Below are 18502 nucleotides of genomic sequence, written 5' to 3'. Positions count from 1 at the left end.
CCCATGTCTATAGGTCCACCTTTCAGGACAGGAAAAAATATTCCCTCTTCAAATAGCTTTAAGTTTAAAGGTAAAATTCATGTCACTCCTGAGAGTGTATTATTCTCTTTCCTTGCCAAATTTCCCTAATTTATCTAACCATGTCCAAATCTGCCCACCTGTCCACCCATCTATCCATCCACCCCTTCCGTCCACATGTTAATGGACCCTGCTATTCATTTATCCATCCACCATCCACCCATCCATCCACTCCAACAGCCAGTCAGCCCACCCAGTCTTCTGTCCATCTCCCATTAGCCATCTACTGTCTGTTCATCTGTCCCCCTACAAACATCTGCAAGGCCCTGAAGCTCTGGGATGCCCAGGACACAGCCCTCTCCTCTTGAGGCATGCCAGCCCAGCAGAGGTCTCCAGCAACTCCCCACACCTGTGACTTCCTACCCTCTGCCCTCCTTGACCCTCTTTTTAGGCTTCTGTGGCATTAGCTCTACTGAGACACAGCTGGGCTGGCCGAGCCCTGGACAGGCTAGTTTCTGTACCCAGCCCCTAACTCACCCCAAGGAGCCCCTGGGATCACAGCCTTGGAGGACACAGGCCTGGGCTGCAGTAGAAAGGGGACGAGGAGGAGAAAGGAAGGGAGTTCTGAGCCTGGGGATCAGTGCCTCACAAAACACAGGGAAAAGCTCCACAAAGCAAGGCTTCCCCTCTGCCTCCTTTCACCTCTGTCCTGGGTTCAATGCCAGTGAAGGAGCAGGTCTTCCTAAAGTGCCTGTCCTTCGCTCCACACTGTCCTAGGTCCTGGGGACCCTGGGGTAGGACCATAGGCCCCTGTCTTTAGGAGGCTCTCAGTTTAAAATCGAAACCAAACAGCACACAATCACAGTGAGGTGGGAGACAGACGTGGGGGGCACCAAGCGTTCCAAAGAGGCCAGAGAAACACCTGTGAGGAAGTCAGGGCAGGGTGCATGGACGAGAAGACCCTGGGGCAACTGACAGGGAGGGAGGAGGAGGGATGGGACTCATTGGCCATGAACACAGTGGCCTGGAGGTGGCATCAGCAGGAGCTCAGAAAGGAAGGAGGGCTTTGCCTGGGGAGTAGTGCAGAGCGAGGCAGGGAGAGCCGCAGCAGGAGCCCCACACCAAGCCCTGGGGCTTCACCCCAAGGCACTGGGGAGCCCCAGAAGGTTTGGAAAGCAAGGAGGTAATTAGGTAGGAGCCACCACTTCAGAATACCCTGTCTGGTGGCTGTGTGTGTCCGGCTACAATGGCAATGGCGACGGTAGGAGAAGCCGCAGGCCAAGAAACCCAGTTAGGAGGCTCATCACCAGGAAGCCACAGCACACATCCCGCGGATGACCTGGGCGGGGCTTATCCAGCTCACAGCTCCTGAGACCAATTTCCCTCTGTCTCTTCCTGGCCCAGATACAGGCAGAACTGGGGACCCTGGTCTCTGGGACCTGCAGCCTGGGGTCTCTAGAGGCCAAAAAAAGTGCTAAGCTCTGCAGGGCCCTTGGTCTGCCCTAATGGCAGGGAGCTGCAGGGGTGGGGACATTGGGTACAGCACCCCTCATCACCACTGCAGAGCACCAGTTCTATCACAAGTGGGCCATCCTGTCAGACCCCGATGACATCTCCGCCGGGCTGAAGGGTTATGTGAAGTGTGACGTCGCTGTGGTGGGCAAGGGGGACAACATCAAGACACCTCACAAAGCCAATGAGACAGAAGAAGATGACATTGAGGGGTGAGCCCCATCTCACCCCAGCCCTTCCTTTCCCCAGAAGAGCTCCCGGCGTGGACTCCCCCCAGAGTTCTTACGTCCACCTCCCTTACCCTTGTTCCCACCAGGTACCCCACTCAGGAGGGCCTGGGCGGGGCAGGAGCAGGGTTGAGGGAGGAGTGCTTTGACGGTGCTTTCACTACAGACTTCCAACTCTGAGGAATTCTGTAGGAAGAGTAGACGCTGGCAGACCAGCTTCCAGAAGCTGCCAGGTCGGGGGGGCGCTAGCACCCTCCTGGGAGAGTCCATGTGGTGTGCCAACTGCCAGCAGCAGATAGAGGCTTTTGAGAAACATTCTGGGACCTCAGCTGCCTCAGTGGGAAAGAGGGCAGGGATCCAGTGAGTCGTGTCTTCCTGGGCTGCGGAAGGAAGAGCAGCTACTTGTGAGGTTTCCGTCTGGGGGACAAAGACTATGGCTTGAGCTGTGCAAATTGATAATAGTACTCAGATTGGCGCCCCACTCTGTGATTTACAAAATTTACTCCGGTATTGTAACCTGTTTGAGCCTATTATATTGTTTTCGGGGAGGTGGATTTTATTGCCCCAACCCTACTGGTGAGGAAACTGAGGCTCCGTGTGATGGGAGATTTGCCCTGCTTCCCACAGTCAGGGGGTGCCATGAACTCCCGTGTCTTCAGTCTGCATCTGGGCCCTCTCAGCTGTCCTTCATGGATTGGGCCAGACCCCAGGGTAGGCAGATGCTAGGGTAGGAGGTGGGGGCCCTGGACCTGGCCACCACGGCCCTGGCTGGATGTGCCGGCAGGAACTTGCTGCTCCCTGAGGGGGTGCCCGCAGAACGCCAGTGGGCGCGGTTCTACGTAAAAATTTACCGTGCGGAGGGGCTGCCCCGAATGAACACGAGCCTCATGGCCAACGTGAAGAAGGCTTTCATTGGTGAAAACAAGGACCTCGTCGACCCCTACGTGCAAGTCTTCTTTGCTGGCCAGAAGGTACGAGGGTATGCAGCTGGGAGTGCCAGGTGTCAGAAGGGCAGGTGATGGGCGTGGTGGCCTGGGAAAGACACGAGATGAAATCTAGAGCCTCCAGCTCAGGCTGGAAGGTGAGGTCAGTCTGGGAATGGTCTTGGCCATGGATGGTGCTCAGAGAATCCTCCCTGCCTCACAGGGTCCTCAGGCCAAGAGCATGGGGGAGGCGAGTCTGAGAGGCTGGGGACACACACACACCCTAACCCTCACTCCTTCCCACCAGGGCAAGACTTCGGTGCAGAAAAGCAGCTATGAGCCCCTGTGGAACGAGCAGGTCATCTTCACAGACCTGTTCCCCCCACTCTGCAAACGCATGAAGGTGCAGATCCGAGACTCCGACAAGGTCAACGACGTGGCCATCGGCACCCACTTCATCGACCTGCGCAAGATTTCCAATGATGGAGACAGAGGTTGGCAACGGAGCCCAGTTGGGTTAGGGGTGGGGGCACAAAAGGAAAGAGTAAGCGAGACCCTCTCCTCACCACCCCTGTCATCCCAGACCCCAGCCTGACAGGTCCTTGTGTGTAGCCCCTGCCTCAAGGAAAAGGGTGACCCGGTCCCTCCTCCTTGTCCTTGCTGCCGCAGGCTTCCTGCCCACGCTGGGCCCAGCCTGGGTGAACATGTACGGCTCCACACGCAACTACACGCTGCTGGACGAGCACCAGAACCTGAACGAGGGCCTGGGGGAGGGCGTGTCCTTCCGTGCCCGCCTCATGCTGGCCTTGGCTGTGGAAATCCTGGACACCTCCAACCCCGAGCTCACCAGCTCCACAGAGGTGCAGGTGGAGCAGGCCACGCCTGTCTCAGAGGTGAGACCCCTGGGGCTGTGCTGCCCTGAGCGCCCCCAGTTCAGCTCCCATCCCATCCTGGAAGCCTGAGTCCTCAAGGGCCCGACCCCAGAATGAGGCCTCTGTCTCTTTCAGCTAGGCAGGCCTCTGTCTCTAGGGAGGAGAGGCCTTCATGTGGCCCCTCAGCAGGACCTCTGTCCTCTCTTCCACTTGCCTATACTCTTCTCGGAGGTGCCCCATGGCCACCATCTCCCAAGATGGTCCCTTAGTGTCTGCCCCTCTTTCCAGTCAGGGCAGCTCTTCTCCAGGGCCATCGAGGCTGAGGGCTTTAAGGTCGGGCTGCTAACCCCAAAACTAGGTAGGATGCCCTCCATCAGCCCAAAGGGCCAGTCTAGGTCCTGTTGGAAGGAGGCCAGCCCAGGCCATTGCCCCACTGAGGTTCAGCGGTGGTTTGAACTACCTCCCGCACAGAGCTGCACAGGGAAAATGGAAGAATTCTTTCTATTTGGAGCCTTCCTGGAGGCCTCAATGATCGACAGGAAAAACGGAGACAAGCCAATCACCTTTGAGGTGACCATAGGTGAGTGCTGTGCTTACAGAGGAAGGGTCTTCAGGCCAAGGGGCTGCTGGTGGTAACTGTTGAAACCTGCACCCTGACCCTTGGACGCAGGCAACATCAACCTCTCTCCCCTGAATTTCCGCAGGCGCCTACACAGCACCTCTGTGGGAGTGTACTTGTTCCCCGGAGGGGCCAACCTTCACTCCACCTTGAGGGCTGGCCTGAATCTGGGATAAGGGAAAGAAAGACAGGACAGGCTACTGGGGGCTAGAGAGGAAGAGTGGGGACCCAGGCCATGTCCTAGGCTGGACCTCATGCTCAGCCAACATCAGGGCTGTCAGCAAGATCCGGGGGACATGGGGATCTTTCTCTGGCTAATGCTCTATCCTGTCTGAGCCCCACTCTCTGACTTTGCCTCTTCCTAAAGAAACACCTAGACTGGACAACTGTTGGGGCCTGGTAGGGAAAGCATTCTCCTCTGATGCCCCATTCTGTGTCCAGGCAACTATGGGAACGAAGTCGATGGCCTATCACGACCCCAGCGGCCTCGGCCCCGAAAGGAACCCGGGGACGAGGAGGAAGTAGACCTGATCCAGAACTCCAGTGACGACGAGGGTGATGATGGAGGGGACCTGGCCTCAGTGTCCTCCACCCCGCCCATGCGGCCCCAGATCACAGATAGGTGGGCTCACCCTCCTGTGGCCTGGTCCTCTCACTTCCTGTGGCCCTGGGCCTCAACCTTCCCACACCTCCCACTCCAGGAACTACTTCCATCTGCCCTATCTGGAGCGCAAGCCCTGCATCTACATCAAGAGCTGGTGGCCAGACCAGCGCCGCCGCCTCTACAATGCCAACATCATGGACCACATCGCCGACAAGCTGGTCAGGGCCAGGCCGGGGCTGGGAGTCCTAGGGAATGGGTGTGTCTGAAGGGCTCTCCCAGAGGTCTGCCCAGAGGCTTGCCATGTGGCAGAGAGAGGGGCTGCAGTAATGGCCCCAGTAAGACCTCTGACCACATCCTGTCCTAAGTCCCAGAACTCTGGAATAGAGTCTAAGAAGCCTAGCTCCCCCAGGCCTGGGATTCCCTGGAGGCAGCTAGGCAGGCCTCTGTCTCTAGCGAAGTAGGCATCTCTCCAGCCTTGAGTCCTGTACAGCCAGAGGTGACTTCTTCCTTCAGGAACTGAGGTCACCAGGTTCTACAGAAGAACCTGGGGAGTTGGCTGCTTCCTCTTGATGAATAAGGAATGGCCCTAGTGAGAGGTCCCAGGTCACTAGGCCCTTCTTCCTCCCTGATGAACATGGAGGAGACGTTTGGGAGGCCAAGGGGGTGGGCTATGGCCCAGCATGAACTCACACCCCTGGTTCCCAGGAAGAAGGACTGAATGACGTGCAGGAGATGATCAAAACGGAGAAGCCCTATCCTGAGCGCCGCCTGCGGGGAGTCCTGGAGGAGCTCAGCTGTGGCTGCCAGTGAGCGGGCAAAGGGGCGGCAGAAGGGGTGGGCACAGGGTTACTGGACAGAGGGGACCCAGGACAGAGGGGCCTGGGCAGAGGAGGAGGTGCCTATGGGCTAAGCCCTGGCTCCCTCCCTTCCCAGCCGCTTCCTCTCCCTCGCTGACAAGGACCAGGGCCACTCGTCATGCACCAGGCTCGATCGGGAGCGCCTCAAGTCCTGCATGAGGGAGCTGGTAAGGACGTGCTGGACCCCAGGGTTGGAGGAAGGCTCTTGCAGTAAAAAGGGGACATCTGCCTCTGAGGTCACAGCCCCCTGGGTCATGGCCCCAGCAGTGCCCCAACAGCGATCTCCCCCTGCACCCCTTCCCCACAGGAGAGCATGGGGCAGCAGGCCAGGAGCCTGCGCGCTCAGGTGAAGCGGCACACGGTGCGTGACAAGCTGAGACTGTGCCAGAACTTCCTACAGAAGCTGCGCTTCCTGGCAGACGAGGTGCATGGCCTGCAGGGAGGACAGGGGATGCAAGGAAGGGGTGGGCCAGACTCCCTGTGCAGCCCCTCCAGCTCAGGCTTGGGGTCCCTCCCTCCAAGGCCCCTTCTTCGTCCAGGTCCAGCCCCCAGGCCAGGCAGGCTCAGGGGCCAGAGTGGAGAAGGGCCTTCCCCCTGACCCCCCTGCCCTTCCCCCGCCATAGCCCCAGCACAGCATCCCTGACGTCTTCATCTGGATGATGAGCAGCAACAAGCGGGTCGCCTATGCCCGGGTGCCCTCCAAGGACCTGCTCTTCTCCATTGTGGAGGAGGAGCTGGGCAAGGACTGTGCCAAGGTCAAGACGCTCTTCCTCAAGGTGCCACAGGGATGGGACTTGGGTGGGGAGAGGTTGGATCCCACTAAGGGTCCCACCCACATCCATCAGGCCTGAACTGATGGCGAAGAGCCCTCAACTAACTCGTGTTCAGAAAAGGGCTGGAAAGAGAGCGAGGGGGCAGAGGGAGCTGTGCTGGGGTCCCCACCGGGCCCATACCCTCTGTCCCCACCCCATCCCAGCCAGTGGGATGGCTGCGAAGGGCAGGCACAGCTCTGACCGAGGCCTCCATCAGCCCTCCTTCCCTGCTCCTACCCCTCCTGGTGACTCCTGCTGACCCCAGTCCTGCCCCCAGCTGCCAGGGAAGCGGGGCTTCGGCTCAGCAGGCTGGACAGTGCAGGCCAAGCTGGAGCTCTACCTGTGGCTGGGCCTCAGCAAGCAGCGGAAGGACTTCCTGTGTGGCCTGCCCTGCGGCTTCGAAGAGGTCAAGGCGGCCCAGGGCCTGGGACTTCACTCCTTCCCGCCCATCAGCCTGGTCTACACCAGTGAGTGAGGACACCTCGCCTGGTGGGCCCCTCTCAGCCAGGAGGGGCTATGCCAGGCCTCAGCCTCCTCTTCCCCACAGAGAAGCAGGCCTTCCAGCTCCGAGCTCACATGTACCAGGCCCGCAGCCTCTTTGCCGCGGACAGCAGTGGTCTTTCTGATCCCTTCGCCCGCGTCTTCTTCATCAACCAGAGCCAGTGCACGGAGGTGAGGGCCTGCGGGGGACATGCCCATAGGTGTGTGGTTGTCCCTGATACTTGACCTTCCCCATCTGGAAAGAGCACTGGAGGCCTCTGAGCTTGTGGGCCCAGAGAGCAGGTCTACCAGTACCCCAGCTCCTTAGACCTGCCGCCCAGGTCACACAGGCTAGGACTACAGCTTTGAGGTTGCATCCACAAGGCAGAGAAGGCAGGAAGACTTTGTCAGGGCTCTGGAGGCAGACCTCATATTCGCCTTGATTTTAAGATTTCTGACATTCCTGCTCCTGGCTTCCCCGGAATCCCTGACTAGGAATGGTGTCAGCCACTCACTATCACCTGTTCCCTGGCTCCCACCCCATGCCGCAGGTGCTGAATGAGACACTGTGTCCCACCTGGGATCAGATGCTGGTGTTTGACAACCTGGAGCTGTATGGAGAAGCCCAGGAGTTGCGGGATGATCCCCCCATCATTGTCATTGAAATCTATGACCAGGACAGCATGGTATGAGTGGGTGTTGGCACCAGGGTCCCCAGCAGCACCACACCTCCCCCTGGTCCCCTGCACTCAACTTGCAGGCCTCCTCCCCACTCCCTCCTGGGCTGGTGCTGGCTGGGAAGCTGGCATCTGGGCTGCTGACCAGTCCCTCCAGGTGCCTCCTGCCCACCCATTGCAGCCTAACCTTTCCCAACACTGAGCCTCTGGGATCTCAGGAGTCAGGCCAGGGCATCCTCACCTCCCGGCACAGACATAAAGAGCCCAACATCCTCAGGAGATGAGCCGGAAAGTTCTGCTGTCACCGCAGGGCCCTTGACCCCCTGCCCACACCTATCAGTCTATAACAGCCTTTAGCTTTCCATGGTGTGGGGTGCTGGGGGGACCTGGGGTTGGGAGTAAAGGATTGGGATGACCCCCTAAGAGTTGGGAAGCCACCAACTCTTCGTACAAACCACCTCACCCATTGAGGTGCCCCCAGAGAGCTCTGGACTAGAATAGAAGGACCTTATTTCTGGTCCTGAGTCCTGCATCTGCCATTCACTGCCTGGCCCTGAATAAGCCTTTGGTTGTCCCTGACATTGACCTTCCCCATCTGGAAAGTGGGTGATCACACCTGCTCCTTACACCAACGCATGGCCAGTGATAAGGGCCAATGAGATGACAGATGTGAACACAAGTGCAAGAGGCCACCTGGGTTGTTTGTGTTGTCAGGGCAAAGCCGACTTCATGGGCCGGACCTTCGCCAAGCCCCTGGTGAAGATGGCAGATGAGGCGTACTGCCCACCCCGCTTCCCGCCCCAGCTCGAGTACTACCAGATCTACCGCGGCAACGCCACGGCCGGAGACCTACTGGCTGCCTTCGAGCTGCTGCAGGTGGGTCACAGGGCATAGGGCACGGTCTGGGGCTTCCCTCCTCCCCATGCTGCTGTGAGCCAGTGGGACCAAAGCAGGGGGTGTGGTTCTCAGGAGCGTGGGGCCATTTGGCCATCCTTATCTCCCCTGATCTCAACTCATGGGGGAAAAGACCCCTCTCCTGGACTCCCCAGCATGTGACCTGTGACCCCCATTCCTCAGATTGGACCAGCAGGAAAGGCTGACCTGCCCCCGATCAATGGCCCGGTGGACGTGGACCGAGGGCCCATCATGCCTGTGCCTGTGGGCATCCGGCCCGTGCTCAGCAAGTACCGGGTGGAGGTGCGCAGGGCCTCTATGGTCCCCCCCTGTCCCTCCCTGTGTCTTCCACCTGGCTTCTTGTTCCCTCTCATTCTCTCCACTGAGAGAAAGTGCACGTTCCTCTGCAGACAGCAAACCCTGGTGCCTGAGAGGGGAAGTGACTTGCCCAAGGTCACCCCAGGAGCCAGCATCAGACCCAGGCTCCCACCCCAGGCCAGTGCCTGCCTCCATCTGACTGAGTCACACTGGGGCTCAGGGCCTTTCCCAGTACCCCTGTTGGCTCCACCCTCGATCCTCCATGCCTTCACTGTGAAGCCCCACCTCACCTCATCAGTTCTCCTGGCACTGTCCCTGCCCACTGAAATCTGTCCTCTGCTGCCTACTGCCAGGTTCCTTCTCAGGAGACCCCGCCACCCACTGCTGTGGCCTGGACTGAGCAGTGCTCCTCTCCAACCCTCTCCCAGGTGCTGTTCTGGGGCCTTCGGGACCTGAAACGGGTGAACCTGGCCCAGGTGGACCGACCGCGCGTGGACATCGAGTGTGCAGGGAAGGGGGTGCAGTCATCCCTGATCCACAATTACAAGAAGAACCCCAACTTCAACACCCTGGTCAAGTGGTTTGAAGTGGTAAGCACAGGCCCAGACAACGGAGGGCAGAGCTGGCGATGGAGCTGGTGTGGCTCCACCTGGTGGGGTTCCTCTGCCCCCTTCTCTGAGGTTCAGGCTCTGTGTCACCAACACCCCCAGGACCTGCCAGAGAATGAGCTACTGCACCCGCCCCTGAACATCCGCGTGGTGGACTGTCGCGCCTTCGGCCGCTACACACTGGTGGGCTCCCACGCCGTCAGCTCCCTGCGGCGCTTCATCTACCGGCCCCCGGACCGCTCGGCCCCCGGCTGGAACAGCACGGGTATGGCCACATCTGGGCCCGAAGCCTGGCGCGGCCCCCAGAAGGGCTGCTGCTCTCAGCCCCGTGCACGCAGCCACCAGTGTTTCCTCAGGGACATCCCATGGCCCTGTGGGAGGGCAGGAAGGCAGGCCCTGTCCTGGATGCCAAGAAAGCCTGCCCAGGGCTGCCCCTCACTCTGGAACCAGAGCAGGCCAGCCCTGGAAAGGCCCCAGAGGGCCTGAGATCTGATGTCCTCCTCCACTGGGTGGAGGAGACCCAGGCCCTCCCTCCTGGTCCAGCCTCCACTCTGCTGCTGGGCCTCCAGAAGCTCGCCCTTCTTTCTGGCTCACTTTCTCCCTCCTTATTCCCATCTTTGTCCCTTCAACTACCCTGTCCCTCCTCTCCCCACAGAAAGTTCCAGACTCAGTCTCAGGCACTTGCTCTTCCGCCTCTCTGACTCTCACTGTTCTTCCTGCGCCTCCTCTGTCTGTCTGTCTCCCTGTCCAGTGAGGCATCTCCAGGGCTGCCGTGGGCTATGCAATGGGGGACCCTTCTCTTGCCCCACAGGGGAGGTTGTGGTGAGCATGGAACCAGAGGTGCCCATCAAGAAACTGGAGACCATGGTGAAGCTGGATGCGGTAAGGCAGCCCCAGACTGTCCTTCAACTTGTGACACACTCAGGAGCCAGGCTGCTTCACCCTGAGAGAACAGCATTAGGTCACTCCTCTTCAGTGAGGAGTGTGGTTATCAAGGGCCAACCCAACTGTACAGGCAACTCCACTCTAGCCCTGTCCTGGCATCTATGTGTCCAAGCCTGGGCGGGGAGGGTGCAGGGGGGTGGGTGCAAGTTCAAGAACAGAGAGAGCATTAGTAGTTTGAGGTGACAACCTGCAGGCATCTGTACTCCAGCACCTGACACCCAAGGCAATGGATTCCTTGTGAAAGCACCCGTGTCCTTCCTTCCAGGAGCCTGGTTTTCCCTCCAAGCCATTTCTAAAACACCCTACAGGCCTGGGCTGAGAAGGATTTCAAGTGGAAGCTCCTTATTCCTCTTGGCTTTAGGATGCAGCCAGTTTTAAACTACTGGTGCCTCTTGCCACTGTGCAGACTTGGTGGTGCCCACATTAGTCATTTGTGAAAGCCCCCGGGCTGATCCCAGCGTGCAGCCAGGGCTAGAGCCAGCGTCCCAGAGGGCCTGAGGAAATCCTCCAAGCAAGCCCCGGCAGACTCACCAGGCAGTGTGCTCTCAGGGACGAGGGGCTCACAGCACACCGCGAGCTTCCATTCCTGCATGCACCCTCTGGGCTCCCATCTGTCCCTGTCCTCCACACTTCCTGGGGTGAGCTGCTGCCTGCCCCTTCAGGCCGCAGTGGCTAATCCTGTCCTGTCTCCTTGGTTCCCCTCTGCAGACTTCTGATGCCATCATCAAGGTGGATGTGGTGAGTGTGGGGGCCATGCAGGTGCCCTGGGGCCAAAGGACCTATGCTAGTGTCAGCTGTCAGGCCAGAGGGCAGGGCCATCCCCCCCAACCTGAGCGCCAACTACTGCCTCACCCTCATGGTCCTCACAGGGTCGTGGCCTCCTCCCCTACAAAACGCAGCCCTGTCTCTTTGACATGGGTGGCCCCATAGAGCCACATGGGGGCCAGGGCTTTTCAAGAGCAGATGGCTGGAGTGGGAGGGGACCCTCTGGGTCATCCAAGGTTCTGGGAAAGAGCAGGGAGCAGGGGAGCCCACAGGCCTGTAGACCTAGGCAACCCTCAGGCTGAAGAGGAGAAGGAGAAGAAGAAGAAGAAGAAGAAGAAAGGCACCACGGAGGAGCCAGAGGAAGAGGAGCCAGATGAGAGCATGCTGGACTGGTGGTCCAAGTACTTTGCCTCCATCGACACCATGAAGGAGGTGAGGCTCTGGCATGGCTGGGGGTGAGGAGGAACGGGCGGCCTGCTCACACCCCGTCCAGATCCCCTCCCGCTTCCCCCAGAGCTGGCTCCCCCGCCCTCCGGCTTGGAGTCCCCTGAGAACTCACCTTTTCCGAGCTGGTGGTCCAGTCTGCCCCGCCCCTGCCGGCTTGGTTTCCTCTTGTCCAGACACTGTGGGAGCCCAAAGATAAGATGCTCCATGTGCCCTGAGGAACCTCAGTCATTGGGCAGAAGGGACGTGTACCTTAGAGTACTGTGTGGTAGCCAAGGCAAATGGAGTCCCGGGGAGGCAGGGGTGTCACTCTGTCTTTTGGCAGCAACTTCGACAACATGAGGTCTCAGGGATTGACGTGGAGGACAAGGAGGAGATGGACAGCTCAGAGGGTGAGCCCTGAACCCTGGACTGCTGCCTCCGGTCCCCAGCTAGGCCAGCTCCCCTGCCTGCCCCACCAGCGGCTTCGCCTTCCCCCTCCCACAGGCCCTCACAGTCTCCTAGCCTGGGCAGATCACTGGGAGTCCCTAGGTGCCAGGCAGCAGGCAAAGCCCCTTATCTGGAGTAGTTTTTACTCTGACCAGTTCAGCAACAATAGTGGTGGGCAGCCATTTAAAGCCACAGAGTATCAGAGCGAGCAGGAACTTCACAGCCACCTCACCCAGCATTTTCCAGACAATATGGATGAGGATTCTGAAGGGAAGAGAGGGTTCTGTGGTCAAATTGGTTCAGGAACGGCTGGTTTAAACATGTTCCTTGGGTTTCAACAGAGCCTTTAAAATGCAAACACTCTAATTCTCTAAAAGGAAGATATTGTATAAAATCTTCTCCCACTGAGTCCACCACAACACCCTTTCTTCCAAAGCCGCCAACTGCACCTGGGCTTGATGTTCCACTGGATGCAGTTTGGCGCCTTGTTGGTACCATGGGCAGGTTAATGCAGCTGGAGGGGAATGAGGGGGCCCAGAGCCACCCAGCAGCAGGCCTCTGACTCCAGACCCGGCCTCCTTCCTGGCCCCACTCTGCCAAATGGCACAACCGTAGTCTGTGTTCCCCGGGCCTGGCCTAATGTCGAGGGCAATGAGACAGGAAATTAACTAACAAAGAGAAGGAGCGGCGAAGCTGGTTCTCCAGAGCAGGCCTTCTTGTCTGGTCACTGCGGCCCTGTGGCCCCTAAGCTGACTGAGCTCTCCTCTCTGCTTCTGGCCAGGCCTAAAGGGGCCAATGAAGGGCAAGGAGAAGGCAAGGGCTGCAAAGGAGGAGAAGAAGAAGAGAACCCAGGGCCCCGGCCCCGGCCCCGGCCAAGGGTCTGAGGCACCGGAGAAAAAGAAACCCAAGATTGATGAGCTGAAGGTGAGGCTCTGGGGCCCACCCTGCCAGGGAGCGGGGGAAGCAGCGGACAGGCATGGGGCCCTGACGGCCTGGTCCCGGCCCAGGTGTACCCCAAGGAGCTGGAGTCGGAGTTTGATAACTTCGAGGACTGGCTGCACACCTTCAACCTGCTGCGGGGCAAGACGGGGGACGATGAGGATGGATCCACGGAGGAAGAGCGCACTGTGGGCCGGTTCAAGGTCAGGCGAGGAGCACGGCCAGCCCTGGAGCCTCCCTCCACCTCAAGTTCTCTCTGGTCACCTCACCACTGCCCTAGCCACTCCTTCCAGAACCCCGGCCATCCCCTCGGTCCAGCAGCTTAAGACCCTCCCACAGTAACTGGCCGCTGGTTGTTTGGATCCACCCCTGCCAACGTCCAGGTCGACCCTGACCTGGGCCCCCTTGCCTCTCCCCAGGGCTCCCTCTGTGTGTACAAAGTGCCACTCCCAGAGGATGTTTCCAGGGAAGCGGGTTACGATCCCACCTACGGCATGTTCCAGGGCATCCCGAGCAATGACCCCATCAACGTGCTGGTCCGAGTCTATGTGGTCCGGGTGAGGCTCCCTTTGCACCCCTAGCCCTGCAAGTCCTCCTGGAGGAACCGGAGCCACTGTAGACTGACAGTCCTGAGTGGGAGGCACCTGGGGATCATCTGGCCTAGAAGAGGAAGTCAAGGCCCAGGGAAAGACAGCAGCTTGCCTAGGGCCACACAGCGAGTCCCCTGACTGGTCCAGTGCTCCTGCCCCGCCTTCAACATCATGGGACCCTCAGGGAGCAGGGCAGAGGCACCCAGGACCCTCCTCAAGCAGCACCCTCCCCACCCCAGGCCACAGACCTGCACCCTGCTGACATCAACGGCAAGGCTGACCCCTACATTGCCATCCGGCTGGGCAAGACTGACATCCGTGACAAAGAGAACTACATCTCCAAGCAGCTCAACCCGGTCTTTGGGAAGTAAGGCGCCCCGTGCCCCGGCTTGGCCTCACTCCCAGCCCAGCCCCTGCCACAGCCCAGCCTTCAACGCTTCTCCTAACCCCCTCCTGCCAGGTCCTTCGACATCGAGGCCTCCTTCCCCATGGAATCCATGCTGACAGTGGCTGTGTACGACTGGGATCTTGTGGGCACCGACGACCTCATTGGGGAAACCAAGATCGACCTGGAGAACCGCTTCTACAGCAAGCACCGCGCCACCTGCGGGATCGCCCACACCTACTCCATGTGCGAGGGGCGGGGCGGGGGGCGGGCAGGCCTGCTGCACCTGACCCTGAAACAAGGCTCAGAGGTGGAGATTTGGGAATGTAGACATACTATGGTTTCCGTCCCAGGCCAGCGCTTCTCCCCTAAAGGATCTGAGTATAGCCTCAGGGGCCAGGTCTGCAGATTCCAAGGCAAGAAGTGGGCCAGGGGATTCCAGGACAGAGAAGTCAGAGCAAGGAGAAAAGAGTGGCCTAGGGAAGGGGGTGAGATAGCAAAGGAGGAGAGAAAGAGTCCTCTGGGGATCTGAATCAGCCTTTGACCTTTAAAGGCTGTGTGACCCTAATCAAGCCCCTTAACCTCTCTGGTTACCAGTTTCCTCATGGGAGTCTTTGAGGTTCCAGGAGAGTAGGCACAATGGGGCAATGCTTGGGGAACACTTGGGGAACGCGTGGGCCAGTCTGAGGTAGGAGAGGCCAGGCTTCAGGAGCCATGGTATCTTGGGACACCTGGAACCCCAGGCAGGCCCACCTGTTGACACGAGGCAATGATCCATTTTAGAGAACCGCCACCAGGGGACGGCCTAGTCCCAGTCAGAGCTCCTCAAGCCTGTGTGTCCCCTCCCACAGACATGGCTACAATATCTGGAGGGACCCTATGAAGCCAAGCCAGATCCTGACACGCCTCTGTAAAGAGGGCAAAGTGGACGGCCCCCACTTTGGGCCCCCTGGGCGAGTGAAGGTGGCCAACCACGTGTTCACCGGTCCCTCTGAGATCGAGGATGAGAACGGTAAGCGGCCCTGCACCACACCTCCTGGCCCCTTTCAAGGTGGCTCCAAAGGCCATGAGGAGCCCATGCTGTCCTGTAAGGGGCTCTCAATGATGTCCTTATCCAAGTCTGGGCCTAGTGACCCTCCGCTCCCACCCCAGAGCCCCCTCCTGTCTGCCCAGCCTCTGCCGTCCACCCTTGCACCCCACTTTCCCATGAACTGCCTCCTCTAGCCCTGCTTGCACTCCTATAGGTTAAGAGAGGTTGTCCCCATTCTGTAGATGAGCAAACTGAGACCCCACAGAAGGTGTGACTTGCCCAAGGTCACATGGCACTTTAGAGGCCTGAGGACGCGGGCACAAATGCCTCTGGCTCCAAGCCCTGGGCTGTTCTCACTCCTCTCCCATGAGGCACCTCCCAGAGAATCGGGAGGTAACTGTGCTGGGGACTTATGCCTGGGCCTCAGGTGCTGGGACAGGAGCGGCTTCTCCCCGCTCTGCTCCCTCTCACACCCAGCAGGATTGTTTGCTTAACCTCCCCAAACAGGGAACATCAAGGACACGGACCTTTCTGGGTCCTATGGAGTAGCTGAGATCTTGGGCAAGGCACCTCTGTGCCTCAGTTTCCCCAACAGTAAAATGGAGCTGGGTGACAGGGCTCACGGGCCCAGAGCCCCTAAGACCCTGACCCCTGCACCGGTGCCTTGGTTCTGGGGAGGCCGGGAGTGCAGTTGACCCCCTGGTACCCACAGGTCAGAGGAAGCCCACGGATGAGCACGTGGCCCTGTCTGCCCTGAGGCACTGGGAGGACATCCCCCGCGTGGGCTGCCGCCTGGTGCCAGAACATGTGGAAACCAGGCCACTGCTGAACCCCGACAAGCCGGGAATTGAGCAGGTGATGCCCTCCTGGCCAGGATCAGGGCTTCCTGGGTATTTGGGATCAGTGAAGATCAAAAGGGGCGCGTGAAAGTAGAAGAGGGACCTCCTGCCACTCACTGCACTCCCACAAATCTGGCAGGCCCCCACCCACCAGGGCCAACTTGAATGGCCAGTGTCTTTGCTCAGAATGTCTCCCTCAGAAGCTGTGATTGGTTATTGGTGACATCATGGGAATTCCTGGCACCCAAAGATGGAAACTGATGACAGAACATGGGCTGGGAGGGGGAGGAAACTGTCCTTCCCAGAGGCAGAAGTCCCTGAGACATCACCACAGCTTTCTCTTCCTCAGGGTCGCCTGGAGCTGTGGGTGGACATGTTCCCCATGGACATGCCAGCCCCTGGGACACCTCTGGACATCTCCCCCAGGAAGCCCAAGAAGTGAGCTTCCTGGAGCCTGAACTACTCCCTTTCCTCCTTCCCACTGTGACCAGTACTTTCGGTTGGAGACACAGGCCCAGATGGCCTTGGTCAGTCCCCATTCCCTGGGTCTCAGGTGTGGCCAGACCTCCTGAGAGAGAAAAAGACTGACCCATGGGTTGTGGGGCCTGCTCTGGGTAGGTCCCCATTTGTTGGGACAGGGGAACACTCTCTGCCATGAGCCGGGGAGATGAGCCACACCCCAATACCCCAGCACCCCAGCGCACGCCCATCCTTGCAAAAATGAGTCCACTGGTAGACACACCCACTCACCCACTTCAGCACACACGCAGCCCTCCCGTGGCACCCGCATGCGAGCCCACACGTGCACACGCATGTACAGGGAACAGAACCGCCCGCCGGGGGCCTGCTCTGCACAGAACCCCCGAGGGCCTGCTCTGCACCCTTGCAGTCAGCTGCTGTCACGTCTTCTTTCAAGTCCAAAGAAGCAGGAGGAAGTGACACAATTCTGAGTCAGAAGCCAAGCACCTGCCTCTGCTAGTAGACCCTGGCCAGGTCACTTTGCCACGCTGGTCCTCAGTGTTCCCCTTTATAAGGTAGCAGGGTGGAGCCTTGCCTGCTTCTGACCTCCACAGTGGCCTGGGATTCAGGTCAGCTTCCTGGTTACATGAAGCTGTATAGAGACCCACACTCAGGAGCTCCCGTTTTTCTTTACGTGTCCAGTGTTGCCATCTTGATTTCTTGATGATTTATTTGGCAAAGGGCCCTGCATTTCCATTCTGCACCAGCCCCAGCAAATTATGCAACCTGTTCTACCAGAAATATCCTCCAAGCCTGAGCCACAGGCATGCTATTCCAGGTCCTACCACAAGAGGGCCACCCAACCATTTCCCATCCATTTTTAGTGGATGACTCAACCTCACTCTTGAAATATAAATGCCTCATTTATAATTACAATTAAACCTCAAGGGGAAATGCTTCTTTGGAGACAGGACATAAAAATAACTAGAGTCTGTGGGTTTCCATCACAGGCTTTTGAGCTTAAACTTCTCTTAAAACTGAAGCAGCTCTGATCTCTGGAGTCACATAGAGGTTGCTCCTGACTCTCCAGCCTCACTTCAGTCCCCCCACTCTCCTCTTTGCCCCTCTCTGACCTCAGCCACCCTGTCCAGGAAGGAGTGTGTTCCAGCCTGACTGGAACCTCCCCGGAGGCAGATGAGCATGTGCCTGGCTGATGTCCAGCTCACCTGGGCCCCACAAGACAGAGGCCTCCCTCTGGCCTCTGTTGGCTCTCCTGTCCACATGCCAGCCCAAGTCCCCAGGGTTTCTCTCACTGTCTCGCCTCCAGCATGCACCCCGCCCCCAAAACCCCCACCCAGGCTGCTAACCGTCCCTCCCCCTGTGTAGGTACGAGCTGCGGGTCATCGTGTGGAACACGGACGAGGTGGTCCTGGAGGACGATGACTTCTTCACTGGCGAGAAGTCCAGTGACATTTTTGTCCGGGGGTGGGTGAGAGGGAACCCTGTGCCGGGGGGGCTGAGCTGGGCAAGCCTACCTTCCAGAGAGAGAAGAAAAGGGGGCTGTGGGGGGTGAGGCCCCCCAGGGTATGGCCGCAGGTCTGGAGCATGTGGCTCCTGGCAGGTGGCTCAAGGGCCAGCAGGAGGACAAGCAGGACACGGACGTCCACTATCACTCCCTCACTGGTGAGGGCAACTTCAACTGGCGCTACCTGTTCCCCTTCGACTACCTGGCAGCTGAGGAGAAGATTGTCATCTCCAAGAAGGAATCCATGTTCTCTTGGGATGAGACTGAGTACAAGATCCCCGCGCGGCTCACCCTGCAGATCTGGGACGCTGACCACTTCTCAGCAGACGACTTCCTGGGTGCAGAGCAGGGCGGGGCCTAGCACCCAGAGCAGAGGGGCAGGGGTGGGAGAGGTTGGGATAGGTGAGCCGGGCCGCCCTTGTGTGACCCATGAGAGCAGAGAGATCAGACGGGGTTCCTGTTCCCCAAGAATCCACCTAACCACACATGGGACAGATGTCCCCAGGGTCATTACCAAGGCAAACAAGGTGCTTTGGACACATCAAACAGTGGGCAGTAAATGCTGAGGGAGGGATCAGCAAGGCTCCCTACGTACGGGGTCAGGAGACTTCTCTGGGCTTCTGTAAAACAAGAACTGTGACAGAGGGGAGGCCCAGGGGGTGGTGGGTGGCAGACACCAGGAGATGCCCACCAGGCTGAAGGAGGGCCTGAGTAAAATGTGGGGACAAACC

At 59.0% G+C, this 18502-nt stretch overlaps 1 protein-coding gene across 1 annotated transcript in view; it reads left to right on the top strand.

The window, feature by feature from the left end:
• Otof (otoferlin) overlaps positions 1-18502 on the top strand; it is an 87585-nt gene that overhangs the window by 66015 nt on the left and 3068 nt on the right. The window contains exons 14-45 of the mRNA XM_076833887.2: positions 1583-1742; positions 2542-2728; positions 2988-3174; positions 3350-3573; positions 4024-4132; positions 4613-4793; positions 4873-4993; positions 5481-5581; positions 5709-5799; positions 5940-6056; positions 6256-6408; positions 6722-6911; positions 6992-7116; positions 7476-7610; positions 8316-8477; positions 8679-8798; positions 9242-9403; positions 9524-9686; positions 10233-10303; positions 11075-11104; positions 11429-11563; positions 11901-11967; positions 12786-12928; positions 13012-13146; positions 13363-13500; positions 13773-13900; positions 13994-14164; positions 14770-14930; positions 15661-15803; positions 16137-16225; positions 17633-17731; positions 17868-18109. Of these exons, the coding sequence (XP_076690002.2) occupies positions 1583-1742; positions 2542-2728; positions 2988-3174; positions 3350-3573; positions 4024-4132; positions 4613-4793; positions 4873-4993; positions 5481-5581; positions 5709-5799; positions 5940-6056; positions 6256-6408; positions 6722-6911; positions 6992-7116; positions 7476-7610; positions 8316-8477; positions 8679-8798; positions 9242-9403; positions 9524-9686; positions 10233-10303; positions 11075-11104; positions 11429-11563; positions 11901-11967; positions 12786-12928; positions 13012-13146; positions 13363-13500; positions 13773-13900; positions 13994-14164; positions 14770-14930; positions 15661-15803; positions 16137-16225; positions 17633-17731; positions 17868-18109 (4440 nt within the window). The remainder of the gene's footprint in view (positions 1-1582; positions 1743-2541; positions 2729-2987; positions 3175-3349; positions 3574-4023; positions 4133-4612; positions 4794-4872; positions 4994-5480; positions 5582-5708; positions 5800-5939; positions 6057-6255; positions 6409-6721; positions 6912-6991; positions 7117-7475; positions 7611-8315; positions 8478-8678; positions 8799-9241; positions 9404-9523; positions 9687-10232; positions 10304-11074; positions 11105-11428; positions 11564-11900; positions 11968-12785; positions 12929-13011; positions 13147-13362; positions 13501-13772; positions 13901-13993; positions 14165-14769; positions 14931-15660; positions 15804-16136; positions 16226-17632; positions 17732-17867; positions 18110-18502) is intronic.

Source organism: Callospermophilus lateralis, chromosome 14 (genome assembly GCF_048772815.1).
Source record: "Callospermophilus lateralis isolate mCalLat2 chromosome 14, mCalLat2.hap1, whole genome shotgun sequence".
Classification (NCBI taxonomy): Eukaryota; Metazoa; Chordata; class Mammalia; order Rodentia; family Sciuridae; genus Callospermophilus; species Callospermophilus lateralis.
The sequence above is the reverse complement of the archived record's forward strand: the minus strand, read 5'-3'. Positions and strand labels throughout refer to the sequence as shown.